The 18,784-nt window shown below is 35.8% G+C and overlaps 1 protein-coding gene across 1 annotated transcript; it reads right to left on the minus strand.

Annotated features, from left to right (window-relative positions):
- Positions 1 to 805: 805 nt before the first annotated feature.
- Positions 806 to 18,488, minus strand: LOC136258787 (papilin-like). The gene is made up of 17 exons (XM_066052458.1): positions 18,432 to 18,488; positions 18,275 to 18,351; positions 17,920 to 18,027; positions 17,144 to 17,312; positions 16,972 to 17,083; positions 16,847 to 16,921; positions 16,661 to 16,794; positions 16,477 to 16,612; positions 16,288 to 16,420; positions 15,012 to 15,219; positions 14,789 to 14,959; positions 14,309 to 14,488; positions 14,072 to 14,257; positions 13,777 to 14,025; positions 1,266 to 1,342; positions 896 to 947; positions 806 to 817 (listed from the first exon to the last, which is right to left on the minus strand). The coding sequence occupies exons 1-17, from the start codon at positions 18,486 to 18,488 to the stop codon at positions 806 to 808; spliced, it is 2,136 nt and encodes a 711-aa protein (XP_065908530.1).
- Positions 18,489 to 18,784: the final 296 nt, after the last annotated feature.

An 18,784-nucleotide genomic window follows, 5' to 3' on the forward strand; every position in this document is an offset into this window, starting at 1 on the left:
TCTGATCCAAGAGCACCATCACAGCCAATAGGCTATGAACATTATTAGACAAGTGTAAGATGGGATGTTGGTTATATTTCCACGTAACTTACCACACATTCTCCATCAACACATATACTATTGGAGAGACAAGATGTTCCATCCACAACTAAGCCATTCTCTACAGGCTTCTGATCTGGTAAGTTGCACAGCAGTTTGCAGGGATCAGTTTTATTAATGAATGGTATTAACTGCTCTCCAAATGTCTTACATTGCTCGCTCCTGAAGTCAGCATTACCACCTGCACACTTCTAAAATATTAATGGAAGACCAACCAACCTATCAGCACTACTTAATACTCGGTACATAAATACATCTTAAAGGATGCGCATGGTTTGTTTGTTTGTGCGTGTGTGTATGTGTGTGTGTGCGTGTGTGTGCGTGCGTGCGTGCGTGTGTGCGCACACATACATGCATGTGTGTGTGGTGTGTGTAGGTCACTCAAGGAGCTGATGTGTAGAACAGTATAATTATATTATTGAGGCTCCTACAGTGTATGAGGTCTACAAAATATGGTTACAATCACAAAGTACACCATGTAGGTGGTCTTTGCAAAGAGGTGACTTCTGGTAGTGACCAATTTAAGTGTCCAATATTTTTTTTCAATTTCAGCGTCAATTTTCAGTTTCAATACCACTGTCTCCAACCAGTCTATGTATACATAGGTCATGGGAGTCATGTCTGCTGCAAAGAAACCCACAGCATGTATACAAGTCAAATTGCTTTCAATTCACACAATTTCTTAAGAATTTGTGGGTAGAAAGTTTCAGACATGTTGCTACAATCATAAAAGCTAATTTAGTTACTATTGAGTGTAGGTCTTATGGAACATTATACAACTTATATAAATTCTTACCTTCACACTACAAACCTGGAACTCTTTCCTTGTTTCATTGCATCCATCATTTCTAAGAGTACAAGTGTGGCATTAATATAAATACACTCATGTGTAAGTCTGTTTCTGACATGTACTGAGGACCTGCAGTGTCATGTTTATAAATCAGATGGCAAATTCATTTAACTTTGTGTTGTGACTGCTGTGGTGTTTCAGTCTTGTTGAATTGTTTACTTTAACACCATGAAACAAATTAGCAGTCAAACTGTGGAATTTTAAGTTAGAGTCAATTACACACATTTGTAAACAATAACACTAACAAGAGCAACAGCTGGCTGCACACAGGTATCACTAAAACACTTCTAATTGGTAACATTGCTGTTAAGCTTACTGGCAAGGGATGGTCCTTTGCATGATTCCTATACCACAAGTTCTAGAACAGGGACTCCATGATTCATCACCAAATACCTAATAACACAAATAAAGCTATTTAACATTCAATAACCAATCATGAAAGTATCAGGGGTTCCCACAGCTGGAAATATCCTTACCATATCAGCAACGGAAACCAGAATACTGAAGATTAACAGCTGTTTGAAACAATCCATCTTTTCACAAATAGATGTGAATACAATGAAAATGGCAGAACATATGGTGGATTGGCTGAGCGTTCATCAATTTATACTGTTGGCTATATAGATAGAAAGTCTTATAAGTGCTGGTTCATGCGCATGTCAGAACAATTTTTTTCTCACAAGAACTAATTCATATAATTATGTCAAGTTATAGTAACATTTTACAAATACGTTTAGCTAGTGTTTGTAAAGCATGCCTTCATGTGTACCGACACAAAGGTACTGTATTTGTGGTGACTATCCCATTCAATGGAATATTATGTGGGTGATTTGGTTATTATTCCTAATGATTAAATATATAGAGTAGATATAATAATGATATTGTAGTTAGTTATTTAGCAAGTTAGCGTATCTGGCAAACACAGAGCAATATTGTGTGTCAGCCATGATAGATGAATTGGGATGGACAACATTACAACATCATCGTTCTATGTCTAGTCTAATCTTTTCCTATAAAACAGTTCATGAAGACTTACATTATTTAAGCAATGATACCATAGTAATTATTATATTATTTCCAGGAGCTGGACTAATCATGCAACTGTACATTTTATCTCTTGACAATTAGACAAGGAAATAACATACGTATCTAACAACAGTACCAATTGATGTAATACTGTCAATAAATATAAGATGAACAATAAAAGTGAGAGGTCTACATGCTCATTTATGTAGTATCAAGCTAGTAGACTTTGTGCTGTTGTGCATGACGAAGCCATTACAGGTTCAAAAGTAACTAAATTTCACATAGACCCTTTCAGAGTTCAATTAAATTATTAATGTTTAATTTGCAGCTGTTTGTAACCAACAAAAATGTGTATAACAAACTTACCTGCCTCACCCGAGACCATTTTACATGGCACACCTTGTTAATGTTACAATGTTTAGTGTTGTCTAAGGGAGTGTTGTTTCTGTACAGACATGTGTGGGACTATGGGATTTACAGACTTTGTTGTTTAGCCAATTAAATTTGAGTACTGAAATCTAACTAACCTCTGTAATTATATTATTGAAAATTGTATTTACACATAAGTTGGGACATGGACTTATCAAATTCAAATACCACATTGAACATTTGAGATAGTTACAGTGTAGGCTATCCAACTATTGCACAGAAAAGGGTGTTTGTATGACATAAAATCAAACACTGTTTCTGTACAGGTCAGTTAAATCACACAAGTGTCCAGAAAAGCATACGTAATTCAGTCAAGTAAATATATGATGACCATTCACTTGTTCCAATAGTACACAACATTGTAATACTCTAATTGAACACACACTGTTGACATTTTGATAGTTGATGTTTGTGGTGTTTGAGTAATTGACTCTCCTCTGTAATTCCCTTGTAGAACAGCTATTCAAACAGGGAATGTTTGTTTAACTCTAGTGGTTACATAATTTTATACAATGTATACTATTAATAATTTGGTGCTGCAGCATATCTATTGTATGTATTGGCATTCTTGGCCATAATCACCATCACCAAAAGCCATCATAAGGACAATCCAGTTCAGTTCCAGTTCATTGCAGTTGACCATCATCATTGCATCTATTGCTATGCATGAGCACTGACAGATAACTCTATGTGTATGCAGGTAGGTAAACAGATACAATGACATACAGTGTTGGGCAAGCTATATACACAGTTAATGTAAATACCATCTGCATATATCATGTCATTTTCAACAGAGAAGTTATTACAAATTGCCACTGGAGGAAAATTTTAATGTTTTGATCAAGCAGCAAATTTTGAGAGGAAATTTTTCATGGTCTGCAAAAAAAAATCCACTTGGAAAAAATGCAATACAGTATCAAAAGTACTGACAGTATATTTTACACAAGGAATAAAATGAAAATATTGGAATTTTAAGTAAGATTAGGGATCAAAAGAAACGAGTAGTGAAACAAGAGAGGTTGTCTATACCTGCAGATATACTAGTGGACATTGAATCCCCATATTTCAGTCATGGATATAGACTGAAGTATAGGGATTAAATATCCATTAGTATGTCTCCAGGTATAGACTAGGGGCGGATATAGGATTTTTTGAAAGAAGGGCTAAGCTGGACAGGGACATAGACAACTAGCCAGGCATCAGAAGATACCAAGCTTTCTCACAAGGCCCAGTGGTAAGGTTCATGTAGTATCCATGGTCAAATTAGCTATTTGGAATAATGACTACATTAGTATGCAAAGCATGCCAGCCTGGGGGCATGCCCCACAGGAAATTTTTGAAAATTAGGCCATCTAAAGGTGAATCTGAGAGTGTTTTTAGCAGTTTTTCAGTGGAAAATAATGGAATTTCAATTTATCAAAACACTTTTACTTTTCCATTAAATCAAGACTGATTGCAATAGCATTGAGTAGCTATCGTGCATGCATAATATCATAATCTTCTCATTTGTAGCTACCAAGCATTTAGATATAGCTAGCTATATACCAAAATGCATCAGCTCCTCTTCAACAGCCTCAACTGTCTATCTTACTGATAAAAATAGTGTTGTTGGATCCCATTGGAAGGTTAGAGTAGATTATTTCACACATCATGATCTTTAGAAGATGATGGTCTAGTGAGTCTGCCTTAAATCTGTTGATGTTGAAGCTGGGGTAAGTATTTTCACAATTCTTCCAACGTAAGTCCATTTGGAATTCATCACTGAACATTACACAAGTTTGATTGTGATGATTTTGCAGTCTGCATGAAGGATGCTGTTTCTAAATACCACCCATTGCCAACTTTTGGTGGTCATCAGGCTATTATTCAAGACACAAAAAAATGTATTAATGACATATGGGAACACAAATATAAGGCAACATAGCGCAGCAGTGAATAGAGTGCTACTGCTGAATAGCACCAAAAGTTGTCAGCCACCTAATATTATCTCATTAAGCATTAGAAAACCAGAAAAATTCTGCTGTTTAAGCCTGGCAATTTAATTAATATATTTCCAATACAATTTGTATGGGTTGAAGTAATACTACTGCATTGCATACAGGTAAAAACATTTCAAGCTACGAAAAGCATCTAATCTGAACTGTGGTCACCTAAACATCAAAATTATACCTGACTTTAGCTGATTTGATATTGACATAGGCTGGCAAATTTTATTTACCTGAATTTTTAAAGTAACAATTTTCAATTAACAACATAATAAAGCCTCGAAGGACTATACCACAGGAGTTTCATATCGAGAACATAGTCATAATCCGCTGATACACCACATAACCAGGGGAATTCCCTGCATTTAACTGCCCATAACCAGGGAAATTCCCTCCATTTAACCAAACACTCATACACAGTAGTTAGCTTTCTTACTCTCTACGTCTATCTCTCTCTCACACACACACACACACACACACACACACACACACACACACGCACACACACACACACACACACACACACACACACACATACACACACACACACACACACACACACACACACACACACACACACACACACATGCACACATGCACACACACATGCATACAGTGCATAACATCACAGTCCAGCACATACTGCAAAACAGCAACACATGTTACAGTTGTCAGCATACAAGTAAATATATTAATTAATTAATTAAATCCATGGCTAATTGTATATGCCATCACTACTGAAGGCACCAGACATGACAATAATGCCAGCAAAAATTAGAAACAGACACACAGATAATGATTATGCCAAGGCATGCACTATATTAGAGTGTTTTGTAAGCCTTTCACCACGTCCCTTGCTGCATGTACACCCAAAGTTGACAATGCACGATCAAACAAAGCCAGACAATAGGGGAAGCCATTGTGGAATAATGTGTGGAAGAAACATGTATAGCTAAACAGAGGCAGAAACATGTATAGCTACTGTAAGTAGTAGTAGTAGTAGAAGTGTTGAACGTCACAATTATTAGTAGCTATGTATGCTCCTTAGCCTATATAGTGACACTTTATTAGTCTTAACACCAATAAAGTGTACTGAAAAGCAGAATGCAGTGAAGGGCACTAGTAGCTATTAGCTAGTCCACTGGAAATCCTTAGCAAAGTGCAACTATATTTGCATTTATGAGGTTCTGAATTTGCTGTTGTGATAGACAACTTATTTCTAGATCTGCCGGGTTATGAAGACTGATCTATAGCTAACTACAAATACCAGCACCATAACCCACAGCATGGGATCATATCAGAAGGTACGTAACTGATACAGATTTACATTCATAGACTTTACATTCAATGCACAATTGAAACGTTTTCTTGAAGAACTCTTGACGAAAAGGAAGCTATACTCTCCTGGAACAGAGTTGAACAATAGGTATAGTTACATAGACATTATTTGTGTTGGTAGTGATGCATAGTTCCTGAAAAATAAGCCTGCTTTTGATACACATAAAAGATCTAGGGTTTTATTGGCCAAGTACTAACTTAGAAAGGAGGGGGGAGGCTACAGCCTCCTTAGCCCTCCCCCTACATCCGTCCCTGTAGACAACCTCTCTTGTTTCACTATAATACTTTTTAGCTATTCCCTTGTTTTGCTGCCTTTTTATTGATCCCTAATCCAACTTAAAATACCCTACATTTCCTTTTACTTCTTTTTTATAACATACGTATGACTGATACCACATCAAAAGAAACAATGGTGACAGGCATGCCATAAAGTTTATCTGAATGCGTGTCCCAACAATTAATATAACTGAAATGTGTAGTGACCATTATGCTTCATTTTCAGCTGTTTACACAGTGCTACAAAACAGTAAGAAACACCGAACATCATTTTTAATCCCAACAGCTATAAATAACAGAAAAGTACAAGTGGGAGTTATTATAGTCACCAATACCAGGGAAATATCTATGTACATTGAACCACAAATGTTCCCCCATAATTAGTCAGCACTTTTATATCAACACAGATGTGTATATGATTTATATCAAAGAGTGCCATGTGACAGCTTTGTATGTAGTAGCTACTGAGAAAAGAAGAAGCAGCCATATTGTAGTGGATGTACGTATGTTAATTGAAGTCACTAGAGAATTATAGCTGCAGTGCATTTGCTCTCATAATGAGATTATTCATACTGCTACTGTGTACGTTGTAACACCATAATAGTTATATAACTAACAATTGTATACTTCTATGAATTGCTCTTGCAGTCCTTCTCTGCTGTGTTGGCACTGGGTATTGTGAAATGTGGGAGCAAATAGCACAAAAGCTGGTTTGGAATTGACTATTTGTTAGATATAGATGATTGCAGGAAAAACCTATTGGGTAGTTGCACAAATTTTGAGCATCATTCATAATATTTGTAAAGCCACTGAGTTATAAAGTGAAGCCAACTACATGTAGCAAGTGCACAATTGAGAGATAGTCTAATAGTACAGTCACCCTATCAGAGCACTCAGCTACATTGATAAGATACTCTATTTGAGTACACAACTACAAAACAAGCCAACCTGTAGAGAACAAGCCCTGTAGAAGGATCAGCTAGGAGAAGTTACCTTGTAGAGAGTTCGGTTACAAAAAAACCACCATGTAGAGAGTTCAGCTACAAACTAGTGACCCTGTAGAAACATCAGCTAGAAGAAGTTACTTTGTAGAGAGTTCAGCTACAAAGAAACCATCATGTAGAGAGTTCAGCTGCAAACAAATCACCTGTAGAGAGTTCAGCTACAAACAAATCACAGAGATCAGCTAGAAGAAGTTACCTTGTAGAGTTCAGCTACAAACAATTCATCCTGTACAAAGATCAGCTAGAAGAAATTACCTTGTGGAGAGTTCAGCTACAAACAAATCATCCTGTAGAGAGATCAGCTAGAAGAAGTCACCTTGTAGAGAGTTCAGCTATAAAGAAATCATCATGTAGAGAGTTTAGCTGCAAACAAATTGCCTGCACAGAATTCAGCTACAAACAAATCACCCTGTAGAGAGATCAGCTAGAAGAAGTCACCTTGTAGAGTGTTCAGTTACAAAGAAACCACCATGAAGAGAGTTCTGTAATAAATATACGTATTATATATATATTATATATATATATATATATATACATTTGTACATTTACTGATAAAATCAGAAATATTTAAAGTATTTAAAATCTGCTTCATCTTTTCTTCTTCCTGTGGTAAAGAAAAAAAGATAAGTTTAAAAAGCTCCAAAGCCGGCCATAGGCTGGCTTTGTGGGTATACAAATACAAAAAGAAGTGAAATCTAATCCAAAACAGCCAAGCTGTAAAAAAAGTTTGTGGCCCTCAAAAAGGCTATGGTCAAGCAGCACCAAAATTCACCTGAATCGTCCTTATTAAAATTTTTACCATTAGCCTACCATCACAGCCATTTCTTGGCTGCCACCTTGGATTTCACATCTTTTTTCACCATAGCCTTTTTGAGGGCCACACACTTTTTTTACAGCTTGGCTGTTTTGGATTAGATATTTATATATACTGATGTTATGTGTAAGAGCATAACTCATATTGTAGCATTGTATTCTATCATAAATTGTTCTTGCAGTTCTTCCCTATCTGTTGTATTGGTATTGTGATAATATTTTATATTTCATTTCTATTATCAATTATAAGTGGCATTAATGCAAATCATAGCACACCATGTATCGCTAAATATTGTTCTTAATTGGTCTAATGGGAGTAACTGAATATCTGAAGCACCTTATAATGATCATGTTTAACTTGGAGATGGATGTGAATGAATGCGAGCTGGTTTCAAGTTCTAAAATGTTTACATAATCATCAACTTTTGCATAAGTAGCAAATGTAGACTAATAGTGTACATATTTAATAATATGTGATATTTGTTGTATATATTAATGATATAGGTGAGAGTAACTCTGATCTGCTGAAGGTTGTTCCTACAGTATTTATTTATAATTATTTGGTATGGCTATGTAGTTCTTTAATTAACCACCAATTAATTAGTTCATATTCAATAGTTTCTGGGACATTAGCTTTTGATTATCACTCATGATCACTGTTCACAACTGGAAGATAAGTTGGTGTTGAGTGCAGTAAATGTACTAGAAGTACATCATTCTTTATCAAATTAAAACTTGGAAGATCAGGATAGCATAATTATTCACATTTCAAGGGCTCCACTGAGTCCACTGACAGGTGGCATAAACCTTACCAAGTAAGCAATGGGATATCCTCAGTTAGGCTTTATAATAATGTCTTATGGTTGAACTACTGCACAATGTGTTATACTGTTAGTAGTATACCCAGAACAATATTTACAAACCAAATGCTCTTACCACAACAGCATAATGATGTCTTTCATCCATTTTTTGTTTGTTTTTATCACCCTCGCAACCCTTAATATTATTGTAATGAGATTTCATGAAATGATAAAATTTATATCCACTAGCCATAGCTATGTATGTGTAGTCAAGATATTGCAGGTGTAACTAACTATTAATTGTTCTGTGAATGCACGTGTTTCAGTTTGTCTGTTATATTATTGTGTACTTTTGTCCATGTCTTTTGTTTTGTATCTGTGTGTTTAGTTTTGTACTTGTTAGCTAGCTATAGTGTATTTGTTTATTTTGTACTGCTCTGGCAAGGAAGAACGGCAGTTGCCGATTGCCAGAGTGTAAATCATAAAATCATAAATCAATCAATCATTATTATTATTAGAGGAGCTGGCAGCGTCAACCTCATTGGCAAATCTCAACCTTCTCAACATCTCCTGAAGGTATTTGGGGTCTCTATTTTGTTGGACATTGTTGTCTGTTCATCAACTGTTGCTTCATCGGTTTCCATATCTAGAGCTGACATTTGCATAAAAGGCATAAAACTTTGTGATGCAATCATATTTATTTGTTTTATTTATGTGTATACAGAACCCACAATAATATTTGAATGCTGAAAATGTTGAATAATTCTGTATTAGTGACAGAGAAACATTTTTTTACAAATAGTTTAGGTTTTGTTATGTACTGGTCGTTCTGATTTGGGAGGTGTGATGTGTGTGTGTGTGTGTTTGTGTGTGTGTGTGTGTGTGTGTGTGTGTGTGTGTGTGTGTGTGTGTGTGTGTGTGTGTGTGTGTGTGTGTGTGTGTGTGTGTGTGTGTGTGGTAAAAGAAAAGATGTCGTACTCTGCTAAAAACTATTCTTTATGACTGTTACATTTGTAATGAGTCTAGTCACATATATAGAACAGTTTTAATCAGCCACAATACGTATTTCTGATTCATCATCTTTCATTAGGTGATGACATGTTCTTATTTTCAGATTTGGAGACGAAGGACAATACGACAGAGAGAAAGAGAGATAGAGAGAGAGAGAGAGAGAGAGAGAGAGAGACATGTGCTGAAATGGGTGTATGTGTTGATGCTGAAAGTGTTTAAGGTATGAACTAATGTACAAGTAAAATATTATTATTATTATTATTATTATTAGTACTTTACAGTGACCAGCACTGAAGGTCTGACAGCAACATGTGCTGCAGCCTTTGGATTACCTAACCTAACAAGAACTGGAGACTTTAAATGATATACAGTACTTACATGGTGTGTTATTCTTAGGACAGATGGGAACTGGTTGTTACTTTGAAAAATACACTATAGCTAGTAGAATGGACAGGTTTAAAATTATTTATTCATTCAACATTTTTCAGCATTCAAATAATATTATTGTGGGTTCTGTATACACATAAATAAAGTAAATACGTATATACATTATTATGATTGCATCAAAGTATTAAATGTCAGCTCTGGCATGGAAACCGATGAAGCCACAGTTGATGACCAGACAACAACAATGCCCAACACCTCAAATACCTTTGGGAGAGGTCTTACTATTGAGAAGGTTGAGATTTGCCAATGAGGCTGAGGCCACCAGCTCCTCTTAGTCCTCTAAAATATAATAATAGTCTAGATCTATGAATGTTGAGAATATAAATCACAAATTTGAAGTATTAATACTTTAATTTGTGTTGGGGATCTGTACCATTATAGCATGGCCAACCAACCCTACTTTTTATGAACTAGAACTTTAATTTGTTAATTTTTTTATGGTACCTTCATAGTGATAGCTATACCTATGGTTTTAATACTGGTAATTGTGTTTGTTGATATATATATAATTATATATATATATATTCATTGCCATAATTATAAGCATATTATTAGTATTAGAGTGTTTGTTTTCCTTACAGCTGACCCAAGTTGGTCAGATACCGTATGCAAGGAAATTTTGACATCAAAAAAATTTGACAAATTCAGACTTCAGCTGATTTGACGAATAAAATGAAGAAATTGCAGGCAAAACCTGTACTTTTAAGGGCATTTATAAACATTTGACGAATTTAAATTTGACGAATTGAACCGATTCATCAAATTCGTCAAATTTTTTGACGTCAAAATTTCCTTGCGTACGGTATGTGATTGCATGTTGACCAAGGATCCATATACATGTACTTAATTTCATTTTGTTCATCATAATCATGATGGTGTTTAATATAACACGGTGATACTATTACACTATAACTAGTGTAATATAATACTCTGTACTAGTTTTCAATCACAGTGAGTAAAATTGATCAATATTTCACTTGTATTATGCATAGTTTTGAGTGTGTTAGTACAGGTTCGTATCATAATAAACACCCTGCATACAAATGACAACTTATCACAAATTCATGGCAGCTTTTCTTATTATGAATTACAAACCAACTGTTCATATTCTATAATGTACAATATATATAATTGGATTAGCTTAGCTACGTACACTGCTGCCAAATATATATTCAATTCTAAAATTGTAATTAACAGCTACCCCCTGTGTTATGACAATCACCCCTGAAAACATTACAAGATTTTTGCCATGTGTTTCGGGTCTGTCGCAATGAAAGTGTGAATTATATATAGGTGTTGGTAGAGGGCTAAAACCCATAGCAATTTTACTATCCAGATATCTGACATCCACATTGAATTGTATAGAACAACTGCTGTATTAGACAATTATGAATAATCAGTCTAATCCATTTTTTTGTTATGAAATGCATCATTACCATTATTTTTCTTTTGGCATGTACATAAATTTCCTATTATGCTGGCATACTGCTAATGCTTTTGATAGCCTGTTGTGCTTGAATCCATGCCATTATCAGGGGCGGATCTAGGATTTCAGAAGGGGGGGGGGGGGGTGCTAACATAATGGTTGGTTGGCTAAGAAAAGTGACAATTGGTTAATACAACTAGCAATAGTGTGCAAAGCACACTCAACATGTGGAACATGCTCTATCTAGGGGGTCTGGGGGCATGCGCCCACACAAAAATTTTGCAAATTTAGCCTATTCAGTATTAAAATTTGGCAATATTTTTGACTGAAAAATGATGCCACTTTGTTAAAGTGATTCACAATGCTTGTAAAGCATTGTGAGTTACCTAAGTGTAATAATGATGAAATGACACCAATATTCCAGAACAGTTGTAATAGCTACTAGCTATCATATAAGGGCACAACCAGTGACTTAAAATATTCTTTAATAATGAAAAGGAAGGAGAAGGATGCAGCTACACATGATCAATACTGGCTATTAATTTTGTGTTTGAGGCAATACCTTAATTTAGCGGTACATTTAATTTAACAATTTTAGAGTTTGGTTTTTTGCTAATTGATTACATCAATTCCGAATTAATAATAATTATATTGCAAATCCATCAATATGCAAGATCGCTAAATTTAGTGTATTGCTTGGCTCAATAGTGTGCTTTACAGTCTCATGGCTCAAACTATAATGTCCAAACAGTAACAATGAAGAGGGGGCTTTAGATGGCAAGTATACACTCACCATACAGTGTGTAGAGTACGCATAATTATGTACAATTTTCCAGATAGGGGGGTCTGGGGTGATGCTCCCTCTGGAAATTTTTGTAATATATAAAGCTATCACAAGATTGAGTCTGGAAGCTATTTTTAACCAAATACTATATTGTACTGAAAGATTGTGGGGGTACAAGATGGATGAGTTCAGTTGTAAGCAGTTTTAGAAAAACAGAACTATACTTTTAAATGCTATTGGGTTATAAGGCAATACATAATAGTGGATTGTCAAAGACATACACAGGTTGGATCTTAAGGTCACTGTAGAGATTTAAAATGCACACAAAAATAACTTCAACTTTGTAGTATATATAGCCACAAACTGTTCTGTTACTACTTCAATTTGACCTTTTACAACTATATGGCCCGATCACCATATTAAGTTTTTACAACCAGAGTCCAAAGTCACTTACATAACATGACAGCGTAAATACTGTGGTATCATTTGAGCTTATAAAGTTGAGCTTCAAGGGATTTGGGAGTGCAAACCCTGTATAAAATTAAATTTTATTAGCTTTAATTGATGCTAGATTCAGATAAATGCAGCAAGGAACTTTGGTACTGATAAAGCAAAAACAAACATTTCTCAGATACTACAGCCTTGTTAACTGTATATATGATAAGATATTAACAGTTTTACTTAAGCATGTCGACCCAAGCATCAATGTAGCAACAACTGAAAATACCCACTATAATATTAAGCAGAAGTTGTTCTCAGAAAGTGATTAGTATATGGCAGGATGTTTGGAGCAATGGTAAGATAGTAGTACACAGGTCAAGAAAACACACTGGCAACTTCTTTAAAAAACAAAAAAACATTATTGTGGATGTTCTATTAGAGTAGTTGACTATTCTATTAGAGTATTTCGATTTTAGCAGCTTTTAGGTAAGTCTCACACCAAAAGTATACTTTGAACCCCTCTTAGTAATCCTAAGTAAAGATTAGCCATTCTCCCTTCTCTTTCCATCTTTTCATTGCCCATGCATACGTATAAGATGCAATTGCATCTATACTGCAATTTCTAGAAGCTTCCTAGCTTGCACATGGTAAACGTTTGGAGGGGGGTGTTTCTGCACCCAAAGCACCCTCCCTAAATCCGCCCTTGATTATAAATGGCACAGCAATAGTTATGAGTAAGACACATATCTAAACAAATTAATGTTGGTCAAAAGAACAGTTGATAGCAAGAGGTGTTCTTTTTTCAGAGAACGCTAGTACAAATTAAAGTTGTCAATTCACAATTCTGAATGATAAACTATCATTGCATATATGAGCAATATAAAATACAGCTATAGAAAATGTAATACAAAAAAAATTGCTTCATATGATTCAAGGGGGTTGTGATAACAGCAGTTTCATGCAATATACTAATTACATGAAGTCTGTACAAGCGCCTTTATTCTTCCAGGATAGGGTACCTGTACAGCAGGGTCTGTCACAAAGTACGTCTCGAGCCAGTGGTGACAATGATGGTATCATTTGTTCACACTGATTGCAGCATTCCTTTTGGCATGGTGATATATTATGTTTGTGACAAAATTCCATCAAGCATTCTGCAGTAAATGGACACTTTGGACTACATGCTTGTACCACACCAGGTTTAGTATTGTGTGGGCATCTTTCATCAGGAAGTGTTGCATTTCCCACCTTGCAGTGTAATGTTCTCGTCTGTATACCATCACAAGTTTTGCTACACTATAAGAATAAAACTTCACTATTATTCCATTGTGTCCATACTTACTGAGCTCCAGTCTGATGTGTGCCATTCTGGATGGCATCCTTCGGTCTTGTAGCATGTTTGTGTATGTGATGGTTCTTTTGCCGGATTACACTTAATGTAGCCATGCTCTTTAGCAGTCTTTCCATTATATATACAATGGACATTTCTGTACCTCACACCTACTTCTCCACATCTTGGAGTTACACACTATTATATAAAAAGATATAATATGTACTGCAGCTAAGGAACAGTGCTTACTTCTTTTGGCCAGTTTTCAGCAACCCACATTCCATTGCAAAAAGGTCCCTGGCAAGTTCTTTCTTCTATTGATTTAGAATCTGGAATATTCTCAAGGCAAACAATGTCATCTACGATTGTTCCATTTTCAGTACAGTTTACATGCCTGGTCTGAACACCTTCACCACAATTCACAGAGCACTATGGAGAAATTAGATTATTCACCATTAAATGGCAAGCACATGTCATCATGTTGATCAATCAGCTATATCAGGGGCAGCTCCAGGTGGGGTATGAAACTGGTTACCCAAAATCGTAACAGTCAAGAATTTATTAGTGTATCACTTTCAAATTCAACTTTAGAAGGCCTAACTTTATGGAATGCTTCTACTATAATGGTATGCCCTAATTTTAGCAATATGCAGCTATGTTGCTAAATTATAAGTTTAAAATTTCTGTAGCCATGGTAATATATGATACTTGTGGTGCCCAGTAACATACATTGGTCCAATTAGATTTGATCCACTTATGAATACACATGTTTCCAGCACATGATCTCTCTGTATGAGGTTTTGCCAGCAAACTACAATTGTCTCTGTGTATCTTGTCTTCCATAGCATCCCTACATGTGACATTTCTTCTTTGAATTCCTTCCCCACAATCAACAGAACACTAAATGCAATTGAAATGAGCAACATGAAGTAGTATTTGTTGTGTTACATACTCTGTTCCAGTCTCCTGTGTTCCAGTGGTTGTGACAAGGGTGATTATTGCATTCATCTTGTGATTCTGGCTTTGTTTCATTGTCACAATTTCCTGGAGTCTGGATTGGTTCTACTTCATCTCGGTACACTTGTACACATGAAACATTCCTTGTCATGTTCCCTCCTCCACAACTCTTTGAACATTGTGTCCAATCGGAGTGCATCCATCTAAATTGAATATTATACAATTTCTATAATGTGTATAACGCGTCCATATGTGACCCAGTCTGGGAAAACCAGTCTAATCACTTATTTAAATGTATTGAGAAATGCTAGTTTTCAGTATTTAGAGCATTGTAGCACAGCTTGCCAACAGATGAAGTTACGTGTACCAAATTTTCACATGTTTTACACCAATTCCTTACCTTCCAGAGCATCCACTGTACAAGTAGCCAAAAGGTAAGTTTCCCACCATATTAGATAGTTTTTAAACCAGGGTTGACTGTATCAGGCAAGCTCCACAAGGGGTGGGAAGTAGGACCGGAGGAGGGTAATGGGCTGTTTTAAAAAAATCAAAGAGGAAGGTGTAGGGATGAATAGGCCAAGTTATATGGGCCATTCAGGTTCCAAAACTGGCTAAAACGAAAGGAAATTTACAGCACAGGTCTTTAATTATTCAACACCACAAATCTATACAGCCACATACAGCCATCCCCAGGCTGCCATTAGGGCCCCAGACTGCTCATGCAGATTGTCACTGTGAATGGAATAAGCAGCCAGCATTAGCAAACTATTCAAGTCTATTTGATAGTTTATTCATTTAATTTTAGCTCTATGTTCTTGGTGAAAAATTAAATCTGCTGTCATGGGCAATAAAATCGGTTTTCCCAGACCCAGTCACCTATGCCATCTGGCTTAAAATAATAACCACAAGGGCTGCTTATATAATTGAAGTGATGATAACCATGGAACTATGAATTAATTGACCACACTAGAGGTGGAGGAAACCTTGAAAGTTGGGGGGCTCAATGCACATTCTGCTAACATGCTTAAGTAGCTAGGGACATCTCCCACCTATGAAACTTTTGTACCCAAATTTAAAGTGATTTTAAGCATAAACTTAACACCTGATAGTTGTATTAGAATATGTGATCATGACTCAATCATTGATAGTAAAATATTTATTTAGGGGGAAACACAGCCCACACCACTGCACACATCTATAACTACTAAGATAGACTTCATCTGTGACAGCAATTGATCTGTAACATCATTAATAATACCAATTACACTAACTCAGAAGGACATGCTGGCTGATCACAAAATCGAATTGTAGGAGAAAGTCTTTCATTATTCATCAAACATTCTAAATCTGGAACTCTTGTGTTGCTACCATGTACACTACAATATATTTCTTGTATTTGAATTCCTGGAAAGATAGAGTAAAAGAAGAGTGAATAAAACTATAATTGCTTGTATGCGTACCTTTTCCACAAGTCTGGGAACAAGGAGAGAAATTCTTTCCTTGCACCCATTCATAGAAAATTGGAATTCTGAACTCATATGGATCATGGACAGTCATGTGGTAATTGCACTGTATTTTGTAGTTAGGACAATGAATCTAAAGAATGTTCACCAATGTTTTATTACAATTAATCATTCTGCATACCTCAATGGTGACAGGGGATTGAAGTGGGCCTTCAGCAGTTAACTTATTGTTAGCAATTGTAAACAATGTCCCTGATATAGAAACATCTGAATGACTACTGTTAAACTGGTGAGACTTTGCAGAATTGCTGATAGCTACAAAAAATGGTATTATGTATATCGTTATTCAGTTGAACAACCATGTCACCTTTAAAGTCACAAGATGATGTACCCAAAGCAATGCTTATATTTCTAGATTCAGATGGTAGTACAGTGTGATAACCTGTGTATACTCAATAACTACACTTCATATAAATATAAGACATCTCATACCATTGGCAGAAAAATCCTCAAATTTACATGGTAGCTTTATACACAATTCACAGCATGTTCCACACTTGTTAGTTGTTTTCTCTGATCCAAGAGCACCATCACAGCCAATAGGCTATGAACATTATTAGACAAGTGTAACATGGGGTGTTGGTTATATTTCCACGTAACTTACCACACATTCTCCATCAACACATATACTATTGGAGAGACAAGATGTTCCATCCACAACTAAGCCATTCTCTACAGGCTTCTGATCTGGTAAGTTGCACAGCAGTTTGCAGGGATCAGTTTTATTAATGAATGGTATTAACTGCTCTCCAAATGTCTTACATTGCTCGCTCCTGAAGTCAGCATTGCCACCTGCACACCTCTAAAATATTAATGGAAGACCAACCAACCTATCAACACTACTTAATACTCAGTACGTATATACATCTTAAAGGATGCACATAGTTTGTTTGTAGGTGTGTGTGTGTGCGTGTGTGTGTGCGCGCGCGCGTACATGCATGTGTGTGTGGTGTGTGTAGGTCACTCAAGGAGCTGATGTGTAGCACTGTATAATTATATTATTGAGGCTCCTATGAGGTCTACAAAATATGGTTACAATCACAAAGTACACCATATAGGTGGTCTTTGCAAAGAGGTGACTTCTGGTAGTGACCAATTTAAGTGTCCAATATTTTTTCTATTTCAGCGTCAATTTTCAGTTTCAATACCACTGTCTCCAACCAGTCTATGTATACATAGGTCATGGGAGTCATGTCTGCTGCAAAGAAACCCACAGCATGTGTACAAGTCAAATTGCTTTCAATTCACACAATTAGAATTTGTGAGTAGAAAGTTTCAGAAATGTTGCTACAATCATAAAAGCTAATTTAGTTACTATTGAGTTTAGGCCTTATGGAACATTATACAACTTATATCAATTCTTACATTCACATTACAAACCTGGAACTCTTTTCTTGTTTCATTGCATCCATCATTTCTAAGAGTACAAGTGTGGCATTAATATAAATACACTCATGTGTAAGTCTGTTTCTGACATGTACTGAGGACCTGCAGTGTCATGTTTATAAATCAGATGGCAAATTCATTTAACTTTGTGTTGTGACTGCTGTGGTGTTTCAGTCTTGTTGAATGGTTTACTTTAACACCATGAAACAAATTAGCAGTCAAACTGTGGAATTTTAAGTTAGTGCTAATTACACACATTTGTAAACAATAACACTAACAAGAGCAGCAGCTGGCTGCACACAGGTATCACTAAAACACTTCTAATTGGTAACATTGATGTTAAGCTTACTGGCAAGGGATGATCCTTTGCATGATTCCTATACCACAAGTTCTAGAACAGGGACTCCATGATTCATCACCAAATACCTAATAACACAAAAGCTATTTAAAATTCAATAACCAATTATGAAAGTATCAGGGGTTTCCACAGCTGGAAATATCCTTACCATATCAGCAATGGAAACCAAAATACTGAAGATTAACAGCTGTTTGAAACAATCCATCTTTTCACAGATAGATGTGAATACAATGAAGATGGCAGAACATATGGTGGATTGGCTGAGCGTTCATCAATTTATACTGTTGGCTATATAGATATAAAGTCTTATAAGTGCTGGTTCATGCGCATGTCAGAATAATTTTTATCTCACAAGAACTTCATATAATTATGTCAAGTTATGGTAACATTTTACGAATACATTTTATTTGCTAGTGTTTGTAAAGCATGCCTTCATGTGTACCGACACAAAGGTACTGTATTTGTGGTGACTATCCTATTCATTGGAATATGTGGCCGGAT

The sequence above is a fragment of the Dysidea avara genome, chromosome 1 (genome assembly GCF_963678975.1).
Source record: "Dysidea avara chromosome 1, odDysAvar1.4, whole genome shotgun sequence".
NCBI classification, from domain to species: Eukaryota; Metazoa; Porifera; class Demospongiae; order Dictyoceratida; family Dysideidae; genus Dysidea; species Dysidea avara.